This window comes from Tarenaya hassleriana, unplaced genomic scaffold (assembly GCF_000463585.1).
Source record: "Tarenaya hassleriana unplaced genomic scaffold, ASM46358v1 Cleome24, whole genome shotgun sequence".
NCBI lineage: Eukaryota > Viridiplantae > Streptophyta > Magnoliopsida > Brassicales > Cleomaceae > Tarenaya > Tarenaya hassleriana.
This window is the reverse complement of record NW_010965696.1, coordinates 544,925-562,674: the sequence shown is the minus strand read 5'-3', so window position 1 is coordinate 562,674 and position 17,750 is coordinate 544,925. Positions and strand designations below refer to the sequence as shown.

Genomic DNA, 17,750 nt, shown 5'->3' with positions numbered 1-17,750 from the left:
CAGCAGGAAACATGGCGAGAAGAGGTGGAAATGCGACAAGTGTTCGAAGAGGTATGCCGTTCAGTCAGATTGGAAGGCCCATTCTAAGATTTGCGGCACCAAAGAGTACAGATGTGACTGCGGCACCCTTTTTTCAAGGTATATTCACGACCCAATATTCCATTTAATTTTAACCCTTCACATATTTACTTAATATATAATTTAAATTCTCTCTAATTATACTACATTATGCCACTTGTCCCGCACGTGGATCTGACACTGCGCATTCTCATTCACACACGATGATGTACATGCATGTAACTGTAGTCGTCGGATTAATCTGATTTAGATGTCTTAATTAACCAGACTATATAATATGATTATGATATGTGAGTTGATAATGAAAACGAGGAGTGTTGTCACATGAATTGGACAGACAGATGGGCATTGCGTACGAAAACATCATCTGTTGGGTACATGTGTATGTATATATATATATATATATATAAACGAGTGTGTTCTCATTTAATTGAAGAGGACAAGAGTGGCGATAGCTCAAAGAATCTTCATTTAAATTGTTGGGGACTGTCCATTATTCTTTTTTGTTGTTAGAGCTCCTCATGATGGTTGCATTTATTGCATTAATCATTCGTCTTACACACATATACAAAATACAATATGTATAATGTGTGTATATATGTGTGTGTAACATCTCACTCATCTGCTTTGAACTTGAAAAATCTCGATTATAACTTGTATTTTCATTATTTCTCATTCACATATCATGCATTGCTTTTTAAACGTACATTACACATGTTAAATGTATATTATTGCGAATTAGATAGAATATTATTAATTAGAGTTTATATTTTACGTTTCTTTTAATATATTCGATCGTGTTTTTGTGGACAGGAGGGATAGTTTCATAACTCACAGAGCATTCTGTGATGCATTGGCAGAAGAAAGTGTGAGATCAATCCAAACCCAGCAGCCAAACACTCCCTTGATCCAATCTCCTCGTCATCAGACTCCACCCAACAATGCATCTTCTTCTTCCTCCTCTCAGAACCTAATCAGCCTTCACATTCAGAGCCTCGGGAGCTATGGCGCTCGCAACAATGGCAGTAGCAGCAGCAGTACCTGCAGTAACAACAACAATCCCCATGCATTTCCCATGAAGAAAGAGCAACAAAGCGACGTAAACCAAATCATGATCCCTCACTGGCTCTCACCCTCAAACCCTAACCCTAACCCTAGCGGCTGCGGTTTTTTCCCTTTTGGTTCAGCCACCGCGACGGCCGCCTGCTTCCACCACCCTTCTCCGCCGTCTCCGGCCATGTCCGCCACCGCGTTGCTCCAGAAAGCGGCTCAAATGGGTGCTACGAACTCAGCTCCTTCTCCGACCGACGTGGTCAGGTCGAGTCATAACCTCACCACGACAATGGCGTCGATGATGACATCATCGGCTACGCCGCCACCTGGGTTCGGCTTCGCCGGCGGAAACAGCGACAACCCGTCTATGTTTCAAGACTACAACTCGATGGATTCCGCTGCCGGATTCGGTCGGGGAGAAGCCTTCGAAGAGAGCTTCGGTGGGTTCTTGGGGACAAGCGCGGCGGCGGGGGTGGCGGTTCCGGTGGCCGGAGAGAAGAACGGCGGTGGAGGAGTAGGAGAAGGGTTGACGAGAGATTTCTTGGGGCTTAGGCCATTGTATCATAGCGACATTCTCAGTTTTGCCGGTCTTGGAGACTGTCTCGACGGCAATGCTTCTGAGGAGCATAGCCACTCACAAAACCTATGGCAAAGTTAGGTCATCTTTATATACATGAATATGTATACACATATATGTGTCTATATATATATGTTTTTGTTTTCTTGTATCTTCTATAACCTTTTTTTTTGTTTCCTTCATAATAGTTGAATTAATAATATCCTCTAAAAAGGAGAATTAGCATGTTGCAAATTAATCTATACGGAAATTAATTAATGAATATATTGATGTGTATGAATTGGTTACGTTTTTTCACCATGCAAAAAATAAGCTGCACGCGGTCAACTCGAATATAAAAATATTCGTTTTTTTGTGCGTATCACGTGGGGGAAAATTGTTAGGTAGGATTTATGGGACAACTTAATTTGATTTTTTTTTAAATAATTTTAAATTGCTTTTTAGTAAATATTTATATATTATTCAATTTTAAATTTATTTTTATTTTCATGTTCCAATAGAAATATCGAACCATTATATATATATATATATATATATATCGCTTTTTGCTTGGTGGCAGTGCTCTACACATGTGTAAGACACGTTCCAATGAATATATATATATATATATATATATACATATATATAGGTAGATATTATTTAATTTCTTGAAATTCAGCTTTTTAGCTTTTCTTTTTGTCCTCCCTACGGCTATTATTGTCCCATTTGTGTATTGGTCATTTTCTGCAAGTGTGAGATAGCTTTTCTAATTTCCATGTAAATATTTGTCAAAAGTTGCTGAATGATTGATGAAACTGGTTGTCTTCCACCATAGGTTCCTATACGTAAAGACCACAAATAATATCATATAACATTATGGTAGAAAATATTGAAATAATTATTCTTAAAATAAGTTGTGAAACTACTATAATGGGCCCTCTGATAAGGAAAAAAAAAGGGAATATTCTTTAGATAACTTCACGAAAGCTTACATAAGATAGAATTTTGAAACATATTATATATATATATTATATTATATTTCATACAGGATCTATATTTAATGTGATTTTAAAAGGAGAAATTAAAGTCTGAAACTTGGATCACATTTTTTCCATCCTGGAATTTCGAATGACGCATTCAATCTGAGCCAGATTCGCAATTTCGGGTACTGGCATAAAGAACACGAGAAAAAACCCAATTGATTCGAGTTCAAGATCCGACCGTCAAGAACCGCACATTCAGATTCAAGAATCGAGTTCTTGTGGTCTGAATCAGTCGACGCCAGATCATCTGCAACACGAGCAGACAGCCACAACAACAGCACCGTTCACTTACAAGAAGATATCCGGTGGCTCCACCCAGCTTCAAGATTCATCAACAATGGCAAATGTGTGAAGTCGGGTTTTATTATCGATGACGTGAAGCCCGTTGAAGAGATTTCCAAGCGAAAGACACGAACGTGTTGGCCTTCGATTGCAGAATCACTTGGGTTTAAAACAGACATGTTTAGATCTCCTTTTATGTCAGGAAACTATGATCCATACGCAAAACCAATAGTTGCCAGATAAGGTTTGTGTTATATATATATACACACGCCACCGCCAGGGCCGTCAATGTTCATAGACAAAAAAATCTCAAGTTGACAAAACAAAACTCAAACAGGTTTCTTCAAGAATGTACTTTCTTGAGACACAAGAAACCGCATCTGCAACAGAAATCTTGGAAGTTGGAACACACAAAACCGAACCCCCGTTTCTTACAGGAACATTCTTTCCTCAGATACAATAAAACCACATCGGTACAGAAAAAACAGTATCTATTCCCCACCCCCCAGCATCTGCAGTAAAAACCGATGCCTCGGGAGATGAAAATATGTCTCTCTCAGATCAAAACGCTCTGGATCTCCCGGATCATACTGAAAGGGAGGTACCCTTTTGGAGGGGATGACGATTCGAAGTCTTGTATTCACGAAAGAGAGGCACCCTTTTGGAGGGAACGAAGATTCGAAATCTCATCTTAATGGGTGAACGCTCGCCTTGTCTAGTCATCTTTCGTGTGGTCGGAAACTGTTTCTGTCGAGATGCCGCTTGACGAGGACGAACCGACGCTGCTACTGACGCCGTTAGTTGTAACCTTGGACTGAGTTTGAGGATTCATTGGTGGAGCTTGTCCTTCTTCCGCGAGCTTTTTGAGAAGGTTCATGACAGTGGGAAGTAACTTGGTTGATATGGAGATAAGCCCAGGTAGCTGCATCTCAGAAGAGATAACAACAACAAGGGAAGACCAGAGGAAACAAAAAAGTGGTGATCAGGAAATTTCATGATGGAAAATACAAGCATTTGATGAAGATGAATCATCGACAAACTAAATCATTTTCTTTTCCTGTTGTTCTTGATCAACTAAGGAGAGTATGTATGGAATAAAGCAAGTTTTTCCTGTCGAACCTACATGTTTACATTATAGTGCTTTTTTCCTTTGAGAATCTGAGATGTGATAACCTATAATTCAATAGGAAACAGAAAAATCTGCTTCATTGTCACGTGAAATGGAAGAGATGGAAGAAGACGTACCGCCCCATTGCGAAATTCTCCAGAAATGTCTAATTGCACCCAAAGAGCTTTGGCAATAAGATAACCGACGAAAAGGAAACCAATGTACAAAGGATTTCTGCAAAGAGAAAAGCCAATGTGAATAGAATCCTATAGATGAAAAACCGAGCCAGTCTCAAAAGAACAGAGAGAGTACTACCTTAAGAGAGTCATAAATTCATTGAATCCCAGAACAACCAGTGCAAGGATTGCCCATGGAGGCGGTAACCAGTTGTTATTCCGCCGGTTAGCTTCCTGAAACCAGGAAGAATAACATTAGAATGGATTCAAACTTCGTTTTTACTACCATTCCAAAAAAAAAAATCTAGTAGCCTGCAAGCATTGAGGCCAAAAACATGTCTGAAAGTAGGAAAATCATTGCCTGAGCAGAAATGGCTTGTGTAACAGTATACTGTGTCTCGGTTTTGAATTGCCTCCACAACGATTTACATTGGACAGGAGTGATCAATGTCTTTGATTGTGGAACCTGAACAAAAGAATTTGTTATGAAAACATGTCTCTATGTTGGTTTTCTTGAAATAGATAGTGAGTTCAGATTCTACTCACCTGCTCCCAAGTACTTGAAGCGAGTGGATCAAATGTGGTAATGCTTGTGCTAGCAGCGTTGTTGTTCGAAGAATCGACAAAAGCACGTGACAATGTCTTCTCAATATTATCAGGTTCATCATCCAACCGGGTTACAGCCATGACAGACAACAGCTTCAAGGACTAGAATAAGCAAACAAGGTTAAAATTTACTTCACATGAGACTGGAAATCAGATTAAAAAAAAATAGATACTGCAAAGGTTTGCTATATCAGGGAGATGCAATACCGAAGAACGGGCCATCTTAGTGATTGCTCTGATGTCTTCCTTCCCGGTCCATACACGTGGCATTGAATCAGCATCGTGGCTGAAGATTGTTGCAAATCTGGGTAGAAGTTTTTGTTTAATCGGCAAGTGGTATTAGAAAAGATGAAACTATTTTAAACGAGAAAAACGGTAAAATACCGGCATAGCATCATTACCTGTCCTTCATCCGCATCAACACCCTTCCAGCTTCTTCCTTTGCCTTGGCTTCAACAATACCACATGCATAGTTCTCAAGGGCACTCAGCATTCTACTCTTTGATTCTTCGTCCATGTCAAAACCAGATAATGCATCAGAGAGGCCAAAGACAGCCAATTCTGTTTCCCTTCTCAGTAGCATTCTTATTGATGGCCATGTTTCATCATGAGCTCCATCTAAGAGAGCTTCCACAGGTCCAGACAATGCTTCATTCAGTTTCGACTGCAAAACACAGCTATCTCTATTAGTAAGGGAATGGAATTTCCAACAGTACATAATCAAGGAAATCTTAAGGTACTCAAAAGTACCTCATACAGTGTAGTCAGTTCAGACAGCTTTGCTGCACGAACAGATGCAATATGAGCATCAATATCACGCCAAAGCTTTTCCCGAGTTTTAGATGTATCCCAGTTTGCTTGCTCAATGACAACATCTGCAGGAGAACATAACCGTGTATATTTTTCGTAAAATGTGAAAAGAAAGTTTTATGGCTCCTTCAAATCTCGGATATCATGTAATGTTTCTTGATATTCTAAGCTCTCCATCATTTTATCCTATACTGCACATCATCATCATCATCATCATCATTATTATGATTATTATTATGATGATGATTATTATTATTATTATTATTATTATTATTATTATTATTATTATTATTATTATTATTATTATTATTATTATTATTATTATTATTATTATTATTATTATTATTATTATTATTATTATTATTATTATTATTATTATTATTATTATTATTATTATTATTATTATTATTATTATTATTATTATTATTATTATTATTATTATTACTACAACGTCGACAATAAACCATACCGGCACATCCTTCATCAAACTGAGACATGCAAGATTGAGCACAGGCATGAGCAGCGGAAGAAAACCCTTCTCCTGCGTTCAAGGACTTCTCAAAAGCAACCTTGAAGTTATCAAGTGTTCCAGATCTCATGTGTCCAAGCACATCTTGGAAAGCTGGTTGAACAAGCTGGATAAGTGGAAAAAAGAAAATGAGTACCTAGCAATAGAGTATCTTCAGCTGTGCAAAATCCGTCTCAAGGTTTTCACGCGACATGTGCTAAGACAGACAAACATAAGTGACAGGTCTCAAGTACAATATAATCACAAGTTATCGATATGTGCATTACTTGCAATAATTTCTCTTGCAGCTGCTGTCGTTTGGCAGATCTCACACCTTCGTCGAAGTATGTGGCTTCAGTGTCATACCTTATAAATATGAGAGATTATTGGACTGGAATCAAATCCAAATTACCAAATCCATAATGAAGAAACTATTAGAGATAAGATTATATGCATAAGGATGCAGATGATGCAGCGGAGTGCTTATGAGTCGTGACCCGGAAAATGTTTACATGAAATAAATATATTGTAGAATATTCTTACTCTGACAAGCAAGACTCGAGAATTGAACTCAGCTTCTTTCCAAACCCGGAAACAGGAGTGGACTGCACAGCTTCTTCTAGCTGACGCCATTCCTAAAGAAAATTTTAAGAAGTTTAGAGAATAGGTGTTGAAAGCATAACAAAATTTTAAGCATCTAGAAGAATAATTACCTCGTTTGCGGTGAAATGAGAAAACTTTTCGTTGGCAATTTCCTCACACCGTACAGTTGCAACCATGACCTACAAAAAGGCAGCTCATGAAAAACAAGGGAAAACATGAAAACGTAGAGCATGGATGAGAACCTTATGCTACTAAAGTCACCTTGTGAGCCGGAAGGTCCAAGTCTTTGTTCTCTTTAATGACCCGCCAGATTTGTTCTGAACTAAAAGCAAAACCCGAAGCAGGGACTACTCCCCGTCGGTCACCAGCAAGTCCCCCAGGTGCAACAGAGTGGAAGAACCGTTGTCTCAAATTAGCAACCTTCAATCACAGCAACAATATTACAGGTCAAGCATTAATTTAACCTACAAAGTCATCTGCCTCAAGGAAGGAAATACACTGGGAAACCCAAAACTAATGATGATAGCTAATTTACCTGCTCTTTGAATTGCTCTTCCTTTTCTTCATAACTAGAGAGAGCGACTACTTCAACCTGCACCAAGGAAACAAGACTATTTTTTCAATCCAAACAACAGAAGAATGATACCAAATTCTAAGCCCAATGTTAAATCAGGCTATCGTACATTGAAAAATTCACTTAGTGGGGTGTCTTTGTGTGCTTGAGGCTTAGGAACAGAATCCCATATCTGCGTTAAAGAGACAACGTAAGAGATAGCACTTGCAAAACAAAATCATGAGACAACGTAAGAGATAGCACTTGCAAAACAAAATCATGCAAAGAAACTATTGTTTTATACCAAAAAAAAAAAACTATTGTTTTTTTCTTTAACCTTCTGAATGTCTTCCCTCAGAACAGGTTCTAAATTCTCCAAAGGAGTCTGCAAAAATTACGGAATTAACAACACCAACATCGCATAAAAATAGTTACAAGTGATGAAAAGGGAGCAGAATAATAGAGAAAAAATAAAGAAATTATGCCAAACATATCAAGTTGTCACAAGCAATCAAATGGAGAACAAAAGTCATACCCGTGTTTTATCTCGTATGACAAACATTAAAGTGGTTTTCCGTGGACTAAACAACCGCATCATGACCTGTCCACAAGTTGATAAGAAGTAACAAGCCAGAGCTTCAGAACAGATATCAGCTTCCTGATAAGTAAGAACTAACAGACAAAAACACTTACTTGGAAAACAGTCTTTAAAAGAGGCTTGTTCGCTGCTTGTTCACGACCAATATCATGACACCACCTGCATTGTGAATCCAGGGAACACTTAAAATGGATTTTTTAACAGAGAGAGAGAAGCGTGGCACAGTGCATTAATACCAGAGGAAACAAAGGTGCTTGTGGAGATGCTTACATGTTTATAAGAACTATGTCTGAGACAGCAAGTGCGAAAAGAGCACTCTGTTTCTCAAAAGCCGTATCATCCTAACGGCCATAGATAAGGCAGATGTCAGTAAGTGTGTAAGTCTGCATTCACACATTCCTTTTAAGGACAAAATATACATTTAAGCAAACTAAAAAAGTAAAGCAATACATGAAGCCAAATCGGTAATCTTAAAGGCTTTAATCAGCACAATGGAAATTAGTCAGGAACAGGTCTAAAAGAAATAAATAGGTCACTCGTTAGTGATGTGGAAAACAGAAAAGAACGAGTGAGAGAAGGGAGGAAGAAGGGCTAAATACCTCTCCACGCTCTCTTCCATCAGTACCCTCTAAATCCATCACAAGAGTGCAGGGCTCAATTCCAGTGCATCTTGCAAGCCAAATCCCCTTAGTCGTCTGAGACCTGAAAATATGGGATTATAGCTGTTAAAGAATCTTAAATCAGAAGCTATGCAATGTGTTGTGACGGAAAATTATACAAAGAACAAAACATGCCTTCCTTTAAATGCGTCCATTTCCCTGAAGTTTGTTCCGAACAAATTGTTCAACAATGTGCTCTTTCCTGCAACATTAAAAAAATAAAAAAGAATGGACATGGGTCATCCAAAAGAAACAAAATTTCAAATGAGATTTTCACATTTAAGGACAGAACACAGACCGCTGCTTTGTGGACCCATAATCGAGACAACGGCATATGAAAGACCACATTCTGCCAGTTTAACATCCTTGATGAAATGATCAAGCCCAGTAACATTGAAGGTACCATCTCCATCAATAAGCTGAGTAGAGCAGCTATCTGTATTTTCAAGGAAGTAAAGAAGACCAATCATAATCATGCATTAGCAATGCAAGAGGCATTCATGATGGTGTCCAAAGAAAGCAAGAATCTTGAAGTTCTTCTAGTGTTGCTACTCAATCAGATCTTATCTACACCCATTTCGGATGTGTTTAGCTTCCGGAAATGTCAAAATAAATTGAAACTAAATGAGACACATGGTTCCAGAATTTGTTCAAGCTGCTAATCCATAAAAGCCTGCTTTTGGACTTTCTACCACTTTCTTTCATTTTCTCAGCAACCAAACAGACGTTAATCCGGAGAAAACCAGACACGCTTCGGATTTTGCTGTAATAGTTCCTCGCATTTTCCTAGGAACTGAACTGAACGAATCAACATCCAAAAAACCCTCGCACTCATATTCGGCCAAATGAACACGGAGCAATTAAATCTTTCACCTACCATCCGATGAGCTGAAACAGAATTCTCAACAGACCGATCGAGACCCAAATCAGAATATTAAAAAAAAAGGCCCAAAACATAACCGATAACGTGCAGACACGACAGAAACTGATCAGATCAAAGAAAAAACCGGATCCACGAGATTAGACGCATTTAAGGCCGGAGAATCCGAGAAAGGATCAAAATACCCATTTTTTGTCCGGCAACGGGGGGATGGACGGAGGAATGAATTCCAAAATGCGAGGAGGAGAGATAGAGAGAGATCAGAGGAAATATCAGACTACGACGTATCTCCTTCAGAAACCGTGCTCGACTGAGATCAAAGCTCTCTACGAAGAAGAGAATCCAAACAGGAATGGTTTCTTTTTCAAAAAATGCCGACTTTTTTCGCTTTATTTAATTGGGTTTGATTTCTGATTTTCGGTAGAACATAAAAGAGAGAACTTTCCTTCCTTTTCCCCCTCTGGATCCAATTTCATCTCAAAAGAGCTGGAAAAATTATCCATCTTTTGACCTAAAAAAAAATACAATTAGATATGATTTAAGAAAAACTACGATTGATAAATTTTATAATGCATTACATATGATTAAAAAAAATGTTATGTTTGAAATATTGATTGATAAATTTTATAATGCATTTTTTGTTGTTACTGAAGTGTTTTCTACTATATAATACAATATAGAATTTATATTTCCAAATGACTGCGAAAATCTATATGATTTTATGTTTAGAACACATGTCGGAACGTTTAAATTTACCTCTTGTTCTTGTATATGTCAATGTTGGTAAAAGATGTTAATATTATGTCAAAGATGGGATGCTGATTTAATATAATAATAAAAAATCTAGTTGTTTTAGCATTGAGTTAGTGAAAAAAAAGGATTATATTATATCCATAATTGTGAGGGTTTTATTTAGTGGATAGATTGATACGTGGGCCAAAAATATATGGGCCTGACAAAAGAATCGGCTAATAGGCTCTTGGTGGGCCCAATTTTCGGCCCATCATCTTTCCATAAAAGATGGACGATGCGATCTCATTTTTAGATAAGTTCGGTTCCGGAAACGAATGCACGATTTGGTTCTGTGTCACCACCCAGGAAATAATATATATATATATATATATATATATATATATATAATGTATACATACACACGATGCATTTAATTTAATTGGAAAATGAGACACATTTATTTTCAAGAGATACTGAGAGAGCCATAAGCGACAAATCAAAGATGCGGAATATTTTTTTTTGTTAAAAAGATGCGGAATATTATAGAGTAGTCACAAAACAAACTGACTATATATACAAACACGACACCCATATATGCATATGTACATATATTGTATGTATCTATGGGGTATTGTATAATGACAAAAGAATATATATATATATATATGTGTGTATATAGTTATTGACGAACTTTTCGATAGCCCTTAATTACTCACGCAACGAACCTGAACTAGTAACGTTTAGGTTTTCCTCACCAACAATTGAATGCAAATCTTTCGCAAATGTTCAGTGAACATATACCAATCCTTATTTTATATAAATGTCATTATATGGTAAAATATTAATCAACACATACTGATGACTATTTATATTTCTTTTTCCCCCACACACACATATACATATATATTACAATTCTATATATTATTTTTCTTTTTAATCCATGTCTAGGGATCCCATGTAGACATTGCAGTAGTAGTAGTCGTAACAGCAGCAGCAGTAGCCACGTGCTGTCCGCCCGAGATCGGCGAGGAGGAGGAGGATGACGAGGATGGCAATGACGGCATGATCATAGAGTCAATGTATGGATCCACTTGACGAAGATGGTGATGATGATCATGATCTCCAGGCACTTGTGTGTCATGTGGGTATGGTGTTATTATGGAGACGACCGGGTCGAAAATGAGCTTGTCGTCGTGACCGACATAATCTTGAAAGGTTTCGGGAACTCGGGTTTCCCGGAAAGTGGTAGAAATGGAGGCTGGAAAATCCGGCAATGGCCATTCGGGCTGACCAGGATCGAAGGCGGAAGGCGAATCTGAATCGGGAAGGGTTGTTTGAGGAGCTGCAGAATGGAGTAAAGTTTGATGATTTGTTGGTGCGATAACCAGATTACCAGGATTGTAAAGGCTCTGGGCTTGGTTTGTGTTGTTACACTTTGAATCTCCACGGCCAAAGCTTTGGAATGTGATTTGGGTGATATCATCAGGAGAAGGAAAATAGAGATGATGATCAGTAGTATGGTTCGGAGTGATGAAACTAGGGTTTGTGTTTGTGAGGAGGGAGAAAAACCTAGAAGCTTCTTCTCCAATGCAGTCATGCTGGTTATCGACATTGTTAATGAACACATTATGATGATGATGAGGAAGAGGAAGGTTGGTGAAGAAGCTCGCCATGGAAGAGGTATGATGGTGCTTCTTCTTAATGCTCGAGTTCCAGAAGTTCTTCACTTCATTGTCTGTTCTCCCCGGCAGGTGTTTGGCAATCTGAGCCCATCTGTATATATGAATCATCATATCATACTTTATATCACTTAGATCTTAAGATTCTGTAATCGAAATAACATAAAAATGTAGATATATATGTAATGTGGAAATATAATATATATATATATATATATATATATTGTATATACAAACCTGTTACCAAGAATGCTATGGAGTTCAATTATAAGGGCAGCCTCTTGGGGAGAGAAGCTTCCACGTTTAAGATCGGGTCTGAGATAATTAATCCATCTCAATCTGCAGCTCTTCCCGCATCTTTGGAGACCTTAATAATCGTAACCACCAAAGATAAGAAATGAAGAAGAATAAAGAATCAAGAAAATGTAGAACAATAGAATTCAAGAATTTACATATATATATATATATATAGAGAGAGAGAGAGAGAGAGAGTTGTGGATGTGGTGCCTGCATGCTTGGGAACAGAGCTCCAGCATCCATGGCCATTAGTGGTGATGTAGTTGATGAGCTTCTCGTCTTCCTCAGGAGACCACAGGCCTCGCTTCACCTTCTGCTTGTTGCAGCATGAGTGATGCCCCATTTCTCTCTCTCTCTCTCTCTCTCTCTATATATATATATATATATGTATATGTATATGAACGCTTTATATGGCGGAGAAATGGGAGATCTCTTGAAGAAGCAAGACGAGGAAGACAAGAACTCCCACACACACACTTTCACGTTAATTATAATATCACTAACCCTGAAACCGCAGTGTACACCAGCGGTTGGTCTTTCTTCATTCACCAGATGATGCGTACCCACTATAATTATTATTATTTTTATTAAAAAAAAACCGCAATAACCATATATAGTAATAAAATATGATGAAATAATTGAAAATAAAAAAAGAAAATAACAATTATAGCAAGAGTGATGGGAAATGAGGGGAAGGCGGGTGGGTGCACACAAGTGTCTTCTCAGCGAGGGCTGTGTGGCTTATAAGAGAATTACACTTCACGACCTCTTCTCTTTGTGCACGTGCCACTCATGCGGTCCATGCGGATGCCATCCTCCTAACCCGTCTATATATATATATATATATGAACATATATTTTCATCATACAAGCAAAGAAAAATGTAAATCGGTTCACGTGCTGCATGAGTTCTAACTATGTATATGGTGAGAATGTTAGGGTTTTATTATTTGATGTATGAATTGTAACATTTTTTTTGTTCTCAAACATTATAGAAGTTTTTTTTCCTGTTAAATGAATGTTACAGATATCTGTATGTATAATAATAACTGTAAACTAGAAGGGAAACGTAATTAATTTAAGCACGTGTTAATTTGAGCTCTACCCTCCGGCGGTCCACATCTTTTTTTTTTTTTTAAAGAATTTCATAATTGAAGATTCGACTTTTTATTCACTGTTTACTATTATCATAAATAATATATATTAAAGTAGAAAGATTTTAAGATCCCCCAGTGTCTTTCAGCCACGCTTTTCGTTTGCCACATCTTGTAATAAAACTCCATATATACTGCGTGTGTATACTTAATCTCATCACACATATTGTTGTCTCCTTTTACTGTTTTCAAAAACTGAAATTCTGCCCTATCCTTTTAAGGGGAAAAATATCTTTTAAAAAGTGATCATGGAGTCTCTCTCTCTCTCTCTCTCTCTCTCTCTCTCTCTCTCTCTCTCTCTCTCTCTCTCTCCTTATTCGTTGGGTCCATGGAGTATTCCATAATGTGGACAGAACTTGCATAGCATTTAGCAAATTAGAAGAATAGAATAGACGCCGTAATAAACGATACGGATCCCGAGTCTGATTCTACTGTAGAACATACACACATCCATATACATATATACATGTGCTACGTATTGTACGTCGTATAAGTATGTGTGTAATTTCATATATACACACACACACACACACACATGTTATGTATATTAAAGAAAATATAAAGTATAATAAAAATGGGATGATCCTTTAAATTGTCAACAAAAAACAAAATCGTGGTTGCCATCAAATGAAGCAAACGTAGAAATATCTTGTATTGCTGATGATTTGATAAGGACATAAAGAGATGAATTCTGATTAAACACGTGGCCATCAATCAATTCTTTTGAGTTAAAGTTGGTTTCAATTCATGAAGATAGTCTTAAAACGTGAAGCAAAAATTTAAAGACTAACTTTTACCAAAAAAAATAATTAAAGACTAACGAAAGAGGAGGGTCTCGTTTATAACTAAATAATTAAGGTTTTTTTAATTAATTTAGCAATGATCATATGATGTTCTACTCTAGATCGATATATATATATATATACGTAAATGGATATAGAGTATACTCAGTTGCTTTTGTAATAATCCCCATATCATTTTCATCTTGATTTTCAGATTAATATAGTTTACCTCTAAATATGCATATTTAGAATCAGCTTAATTAACCTATTTATTTGTATGAAACTGAGTTTTACACGTGAGATTAAATATTGTTAATTGATAAAAGGGTTAGAAAACCCAAATTTCAATGTGATATAACTCACGTTTATTTCACATTTCATATATGTCGATGTTTACTTATAATTTGATCGTGTTTGTGAGATTAATTAATATTTAACTGCACATTACACACACACATATATATATATATAGTTGTGTGTACATGTTGCATTCCAGTAGTTCTTTGCTACATGTATTGTTATAAGGGTTTGAAATTTCAACTTTTAAATGAAGTTTGTGTATCGAATTTCAACACGCATATAATTTATTTTTGGAAAGTAGTACAAAAATGTACCGGGTTCTATTCAATGTGGTTATATATATATATATATGCATGCATGTATGTATGTGTGAAGATCTTTTTTTTTTTATATAACAGTGGGCTTTTCGGTAATTAAACACGAAGGATTACTAGCTAATTATATACTTGATGGTTACCTCCCAGCTAACGCTAGTTAATTGATTTTAATTACAAGTTTACGTCTAATCAACTCTTTCTCTCAAAGATTATTGGAAAAGGCAATGTGATAAAAAAAAGGGGGGGGATCGAGATGCGAATCTCGAACTTTTCATGTGCATGACGTCATGATGATGTATTGAATCGGATCTTAAAACATGCCATTATAGAATAAACGCATCCATTGTTATGTGAATAGCAAGTCTTCAAATCGAATTAAACACGAAGGAAATATTTCTAAAGGTCATAGTTGTAACCCGGCGGTTCTTTTATTTTCATAGTCCATGGAATTATTCATATCAAGTATCTAGATAAATGTGTTATGTATAACAAAAGGGCACTTTTTATTGCAAAGATAATATTTTTTTAGTTTATATTAAAAAAAGATAATTCCAATTTTGCTGTGCTTTTCCATTATTTACTTCATATACATTTTGGGCAAATAAGGCCGCTTTTTCCTAAAATGATCAAAGTATTTAATACAATCATTTCATTCAGTAGGCGATTTTTATTTTTATTTTACAATTCGAATTCACGAACAGACCATTCGAATAAAGATAAGTTTAAAAATAAATTATAAAAAATGAGTGGATATAAAATTTAAGTCAAACCGATATATTAAAGATTATAGATTAAATTAATCATAAAAGAACCTAAAAATGTTTTTTTTTCGTATGCTATTTATAAAGAAGCGAGCACAACACATTATTAATGTCATAAAATATTTTATGACATTTTTTCATATGCTATCTAGATTACCGACCCATCTCATGGACATCAACCAATATAAAAAAAATATCATAAAATTAGAAATATGAATTTATTGTTTGAAATAACTGACTCACTCAGATATCATTTGAAATCAGTTCTTTTCGTTCAAAAAAATCTGACTACTAAAACATAGAGATAGTTGTAGTAAAAACCAAACGTACCACACTCCCCTTGAGTGTTAGACACTCTATGACACGAAATCTACTGATTCAACATACAACCCGTGTGAATCCTCATTCTCACGTTCTGGGTTTGTTCAGATTACTATTGTGAAATTCCCTCAAAACATTCTCACTCAACAGAAATAAAAAATAAAAAGATAAAGAACAAAAATTTTTATACTCTCTAAATCTCTGAATGATAATATCTTAAGCTTTATATTTTTACAACCTCTTTCATACTCATTTTATATGCACACATCCAAATCTACTCAGATTCATCCTTTATCTTTTATATGATTTGTCTTTATCGTATTCTCTCAAGATATTTACACAATAAATCTAACTAGAAGAAAACAACCTTAACATTGCTTATGAACGAAGCAACTAGCCCAAAAACAAGATTCTTTTATTTATTTATAAAGGAACACATGCAAATAAAAAAATAGCTTTCGCACCCTTGTTACTTTTTTTTTTTGTGAGCCAACGAAGGACACCGACGTTATACATTTTTTTTGGCGTTTTGCCTCACCCTATAAAATATTCGTTAAAAATAATTAAATTCAGTTATAAAGATCGATATCTCCTATGAGTATACAATAAAAATATCATCGTATTTGAATTGAATACTAAAAATCAATTAGATTTATTTTTCAAAAAAAAATTAACAAATTAACGTCATCTGATTCTCTCTGTATGGTGATGAATCAGATGACGTCCTTTATTTAATTTTTAGTTTACTCAATGTAAAATATAGACGGTCCATAACGAATTGATGGTTTAAATCAAACCGGTAATTCGATGCAAGAGATTATAATATTCAAAATTCAGTTATACCACTCCACTTAAACTTTAGTCATTGGAGTTATTTGAGATCATAATATATTAATAGCCTAATATAGAGATTATATATCATATGAAAATATTTTAGTAGTTTATGTTTTTAGTATCTTTAGTCGTGGATATGGTAAGATGATTCATAATAAGATTTTATGAATTAAAAATTAGAAAATAAAATATCGTAAAATAAACGAAAAGTAATAAATATAAAAGAATATAGTAGAAAAAACTCTAATTAAAAAAAAATAAAGAAGCTCATTTAGAGGTCTTTTTTCCTCAGGTCTCATAAGTTGCTCTTATCCGAATTTAAGGGTTTTGTTTCTTCATCTCCTGCGATTGTCGAATTCTCGAAACCCTAATCGTAGCAATCAGGTAAATTTTCTCTCACTTTTGAATTGATGCGTATATTATTAGTCCTTAATAGATGATTCTTGCCAATTCTTCTCGTGGGTTGGATTATCTCGAGAAAGATTCCTCTTTTATGGCCGGTTGGGATCTCTCTGTTTTGTTTCCTCTTCGATCTGCATAGTCACTCCAAGTTTCTCTGATATCCTAAACAGGAAATGATCGCACTTGATTTTGTTTTCAGCAGAAATTTGGACTTGCGGAGATCTCGTTTTACGATCCCTGTAGAAATCGATTCGGAAAGTTTATTCCATCAGTGTTCTTTTTAATTGAATATTTAGAATCTGTGTTTTGATTGTACCTATTTGTGTATAACCTTTTGAGAGATACATATACATGGTCTGTTGTTCTTTATCTAATGTCTTATCGTGGATGGCAAACTTTTGGGGGTGGATTTTCTTTTAGTTTTGGAATGCATTTTCGTCTTCTTTACACTTTTGCGCATGATCCTTAGTGAAATTACCCGAGACTTGTATCGTAGCGTCAGATGTGTTCAGTAAAATGACAAGGGTTTTATGCAATTTCAATGGAGGCGGTTTTCTGATACTATGAAATCATGGATATTTGCTATCTTGGAGTGCTATGTGGAATTTTGTTTGGAAATACATTGGGGGGGGGGGGGGGGTCGGGTGGTTTTTTTTGAG

At 35.9% G+C, this 17,750-nt stretch overlaps 4 protein-coding genes across 7 annotated transcripts in view; 2 read left to right on the top strand and 2 right to left on the bottom strand.

Moving 5' to 3' along the window:
• Positions 1–1,860, top strand: part of LOC104815639 (protein indeterminate-domain 11-like) — a 3,665-nt gene extending 1,805 nt beyond the window's left edge. For 2 of the 3 annotated variants that reach the window (XM_010544120.2, XM_019202758.1), the window contains exons 4-5: positions 1–138; positions 892–1,860. In XM_010544120.2, the coding sequence (XP_010542422.1) occupies positions 1–138; positions 892–1,789 (1,036 nt within the window). In that variant the 3' untranslated portion in view covers positions 1,790–1,860. The remainder of the gene's footprint in view (positions 139–891) is intronic. The other variant, XM_010544121.2, reaches the window with a different exon arrangement.
• A 1,449-nt stretch (positions 1,861–3,309) lies between these two features.
• On the bottom strand, positions 3,310–10,015 carry LOC104815638 (protein ROOT HAIR DEFECTIVE 3). Of its 2 annotated transcripts, XM_010544118.2 has the most exons (23): positions 9,699–10,015; positions 8,932–9,069; positions 8,769–8,835; positions 8,574–8,676; positions 8,245–8,315; positions 8,070–8,133; positions 7,912–7,977; positions 7,714–7,761; positions 7,507–7,569; positions 7,359–7,415; positions 7,085–7,243; positions 6,934–7,002; positions 6,764–6,855; positions 6,508–6,586; positions 6,182–6,347; positions 5,653–5,777; positions 5,304–5,566; positions 5,110–5,206; positions 4,843–5,004; positions 4,658–4,762; positions 4,436–4,530; positions 4,258–4,354; positions 3,310–3,934 (listed from the first exon to the last, which is right to left on the bottom strand). In XM_010544118.2, the coding sequence occupies exons 1-23, from the start codon at positions 9,700–9,702 to the stop codon at positions 3,728–3,730; spliced, it is 2,397 nt and encodes a 798-aa protein (XP_010542420.1). In that variant the 5' UTR covers positions 9,703–10,015; the 3' UTR covers positions 3,310–3,727. The 2 variants fall into 2 exon arrangements, with proteins under 2 accessions (XP_010542420.1, XP_010542421.1); XM_010544119.2 differs by lacking the exons at positions 8,769–8,835; positions 8,932–9,069; positions 9,699–10,015 and having other exon boundaries at positions 8,245–8,357; positions 8,574–8,650.
• A 1,116-nt stretch (positions 10,016–11,131) lies between these two features.
• On the bottom strand, positions 11,132–12,570 carry LOC104815637 (transcription factor MYB26-like). Its single transcript, XM_010544117.2, has 3 exons — positions 12,432–12,570; positions 12,162–12,291; positions 11,132–12,018 (listed from the first exon to the last, which is right to left on the bottom strand). The coding sequence occupies exons 1-3, from the start codon at positions 12,562–12,564 to the stop codon at positions 11,190–11,192; spliced, it is 1,092 nt and encodes a 363-aa protein (XP_010542419.1). The 5' UTR covers positions 12,565–12,570; the 3' UTR covers positions 11,132–11,189.
• A 4,395-nt stretch (positions 12,571–16,965) lies between these two features.
• The window catches only part of LOC104815636 (protein translation factor SUI1 homolog 1), a 2,206-nt gene continuing 1,421 nt past the window's right edge, over positions 16,966–17,750 (top strand). The window contains exon 1 of the mRNA XM_010544116.1: positions 16,966–17,073. The gene's annotated coding sequence lies outside the window, so the exon portion shown is untranslated. The remainder of the gene's footprint in view (positions 17,074–17,750) is intronic.

Excerpts from the sequence above, each read along its gene's own strand:
- LOC104815638 (XM_010544118.2), bottom strand. Across the intron at positions 5,005-5,109 it reads CTAAGATGGCCCGTTCTTCG|TCCTTGAAGCTGTTGTCTGT; the intron begins GTATTGCATCTC and ends TGCTTATTCTAG. Across the intron at positions 4,531-4,657 it reads CACAAGCCATTTCTGCTCAG|GAAGCTAACCGGCGGAATAA; the intron begins GCAATGATTTTC and ends TCCTGGTTTCAG.
- LOC104815637 (XM_010544117.2), bottom strand. The coding sequence starts at position 12,564 with ATGGGGCATCACTCATGCTGCAACAAGCAGAAGGTGAAGCGAGGCCTG. Across the intron at positions 12,292-12,431 it reads CTCTGTTCCCAAGCATGCAG|GTCTCCAAAGATGCGGGAAG; the intron begins GCACCACATCCA and ends ACGATTATTAAG. Across the intron at positions 12,019-12,161 it reads CATAGCATTCTTGGTAACAG|ATGGGCTCAGATTGCCAAAC; the intron begins GTTTGTATATAC and ends TCATATATACAG.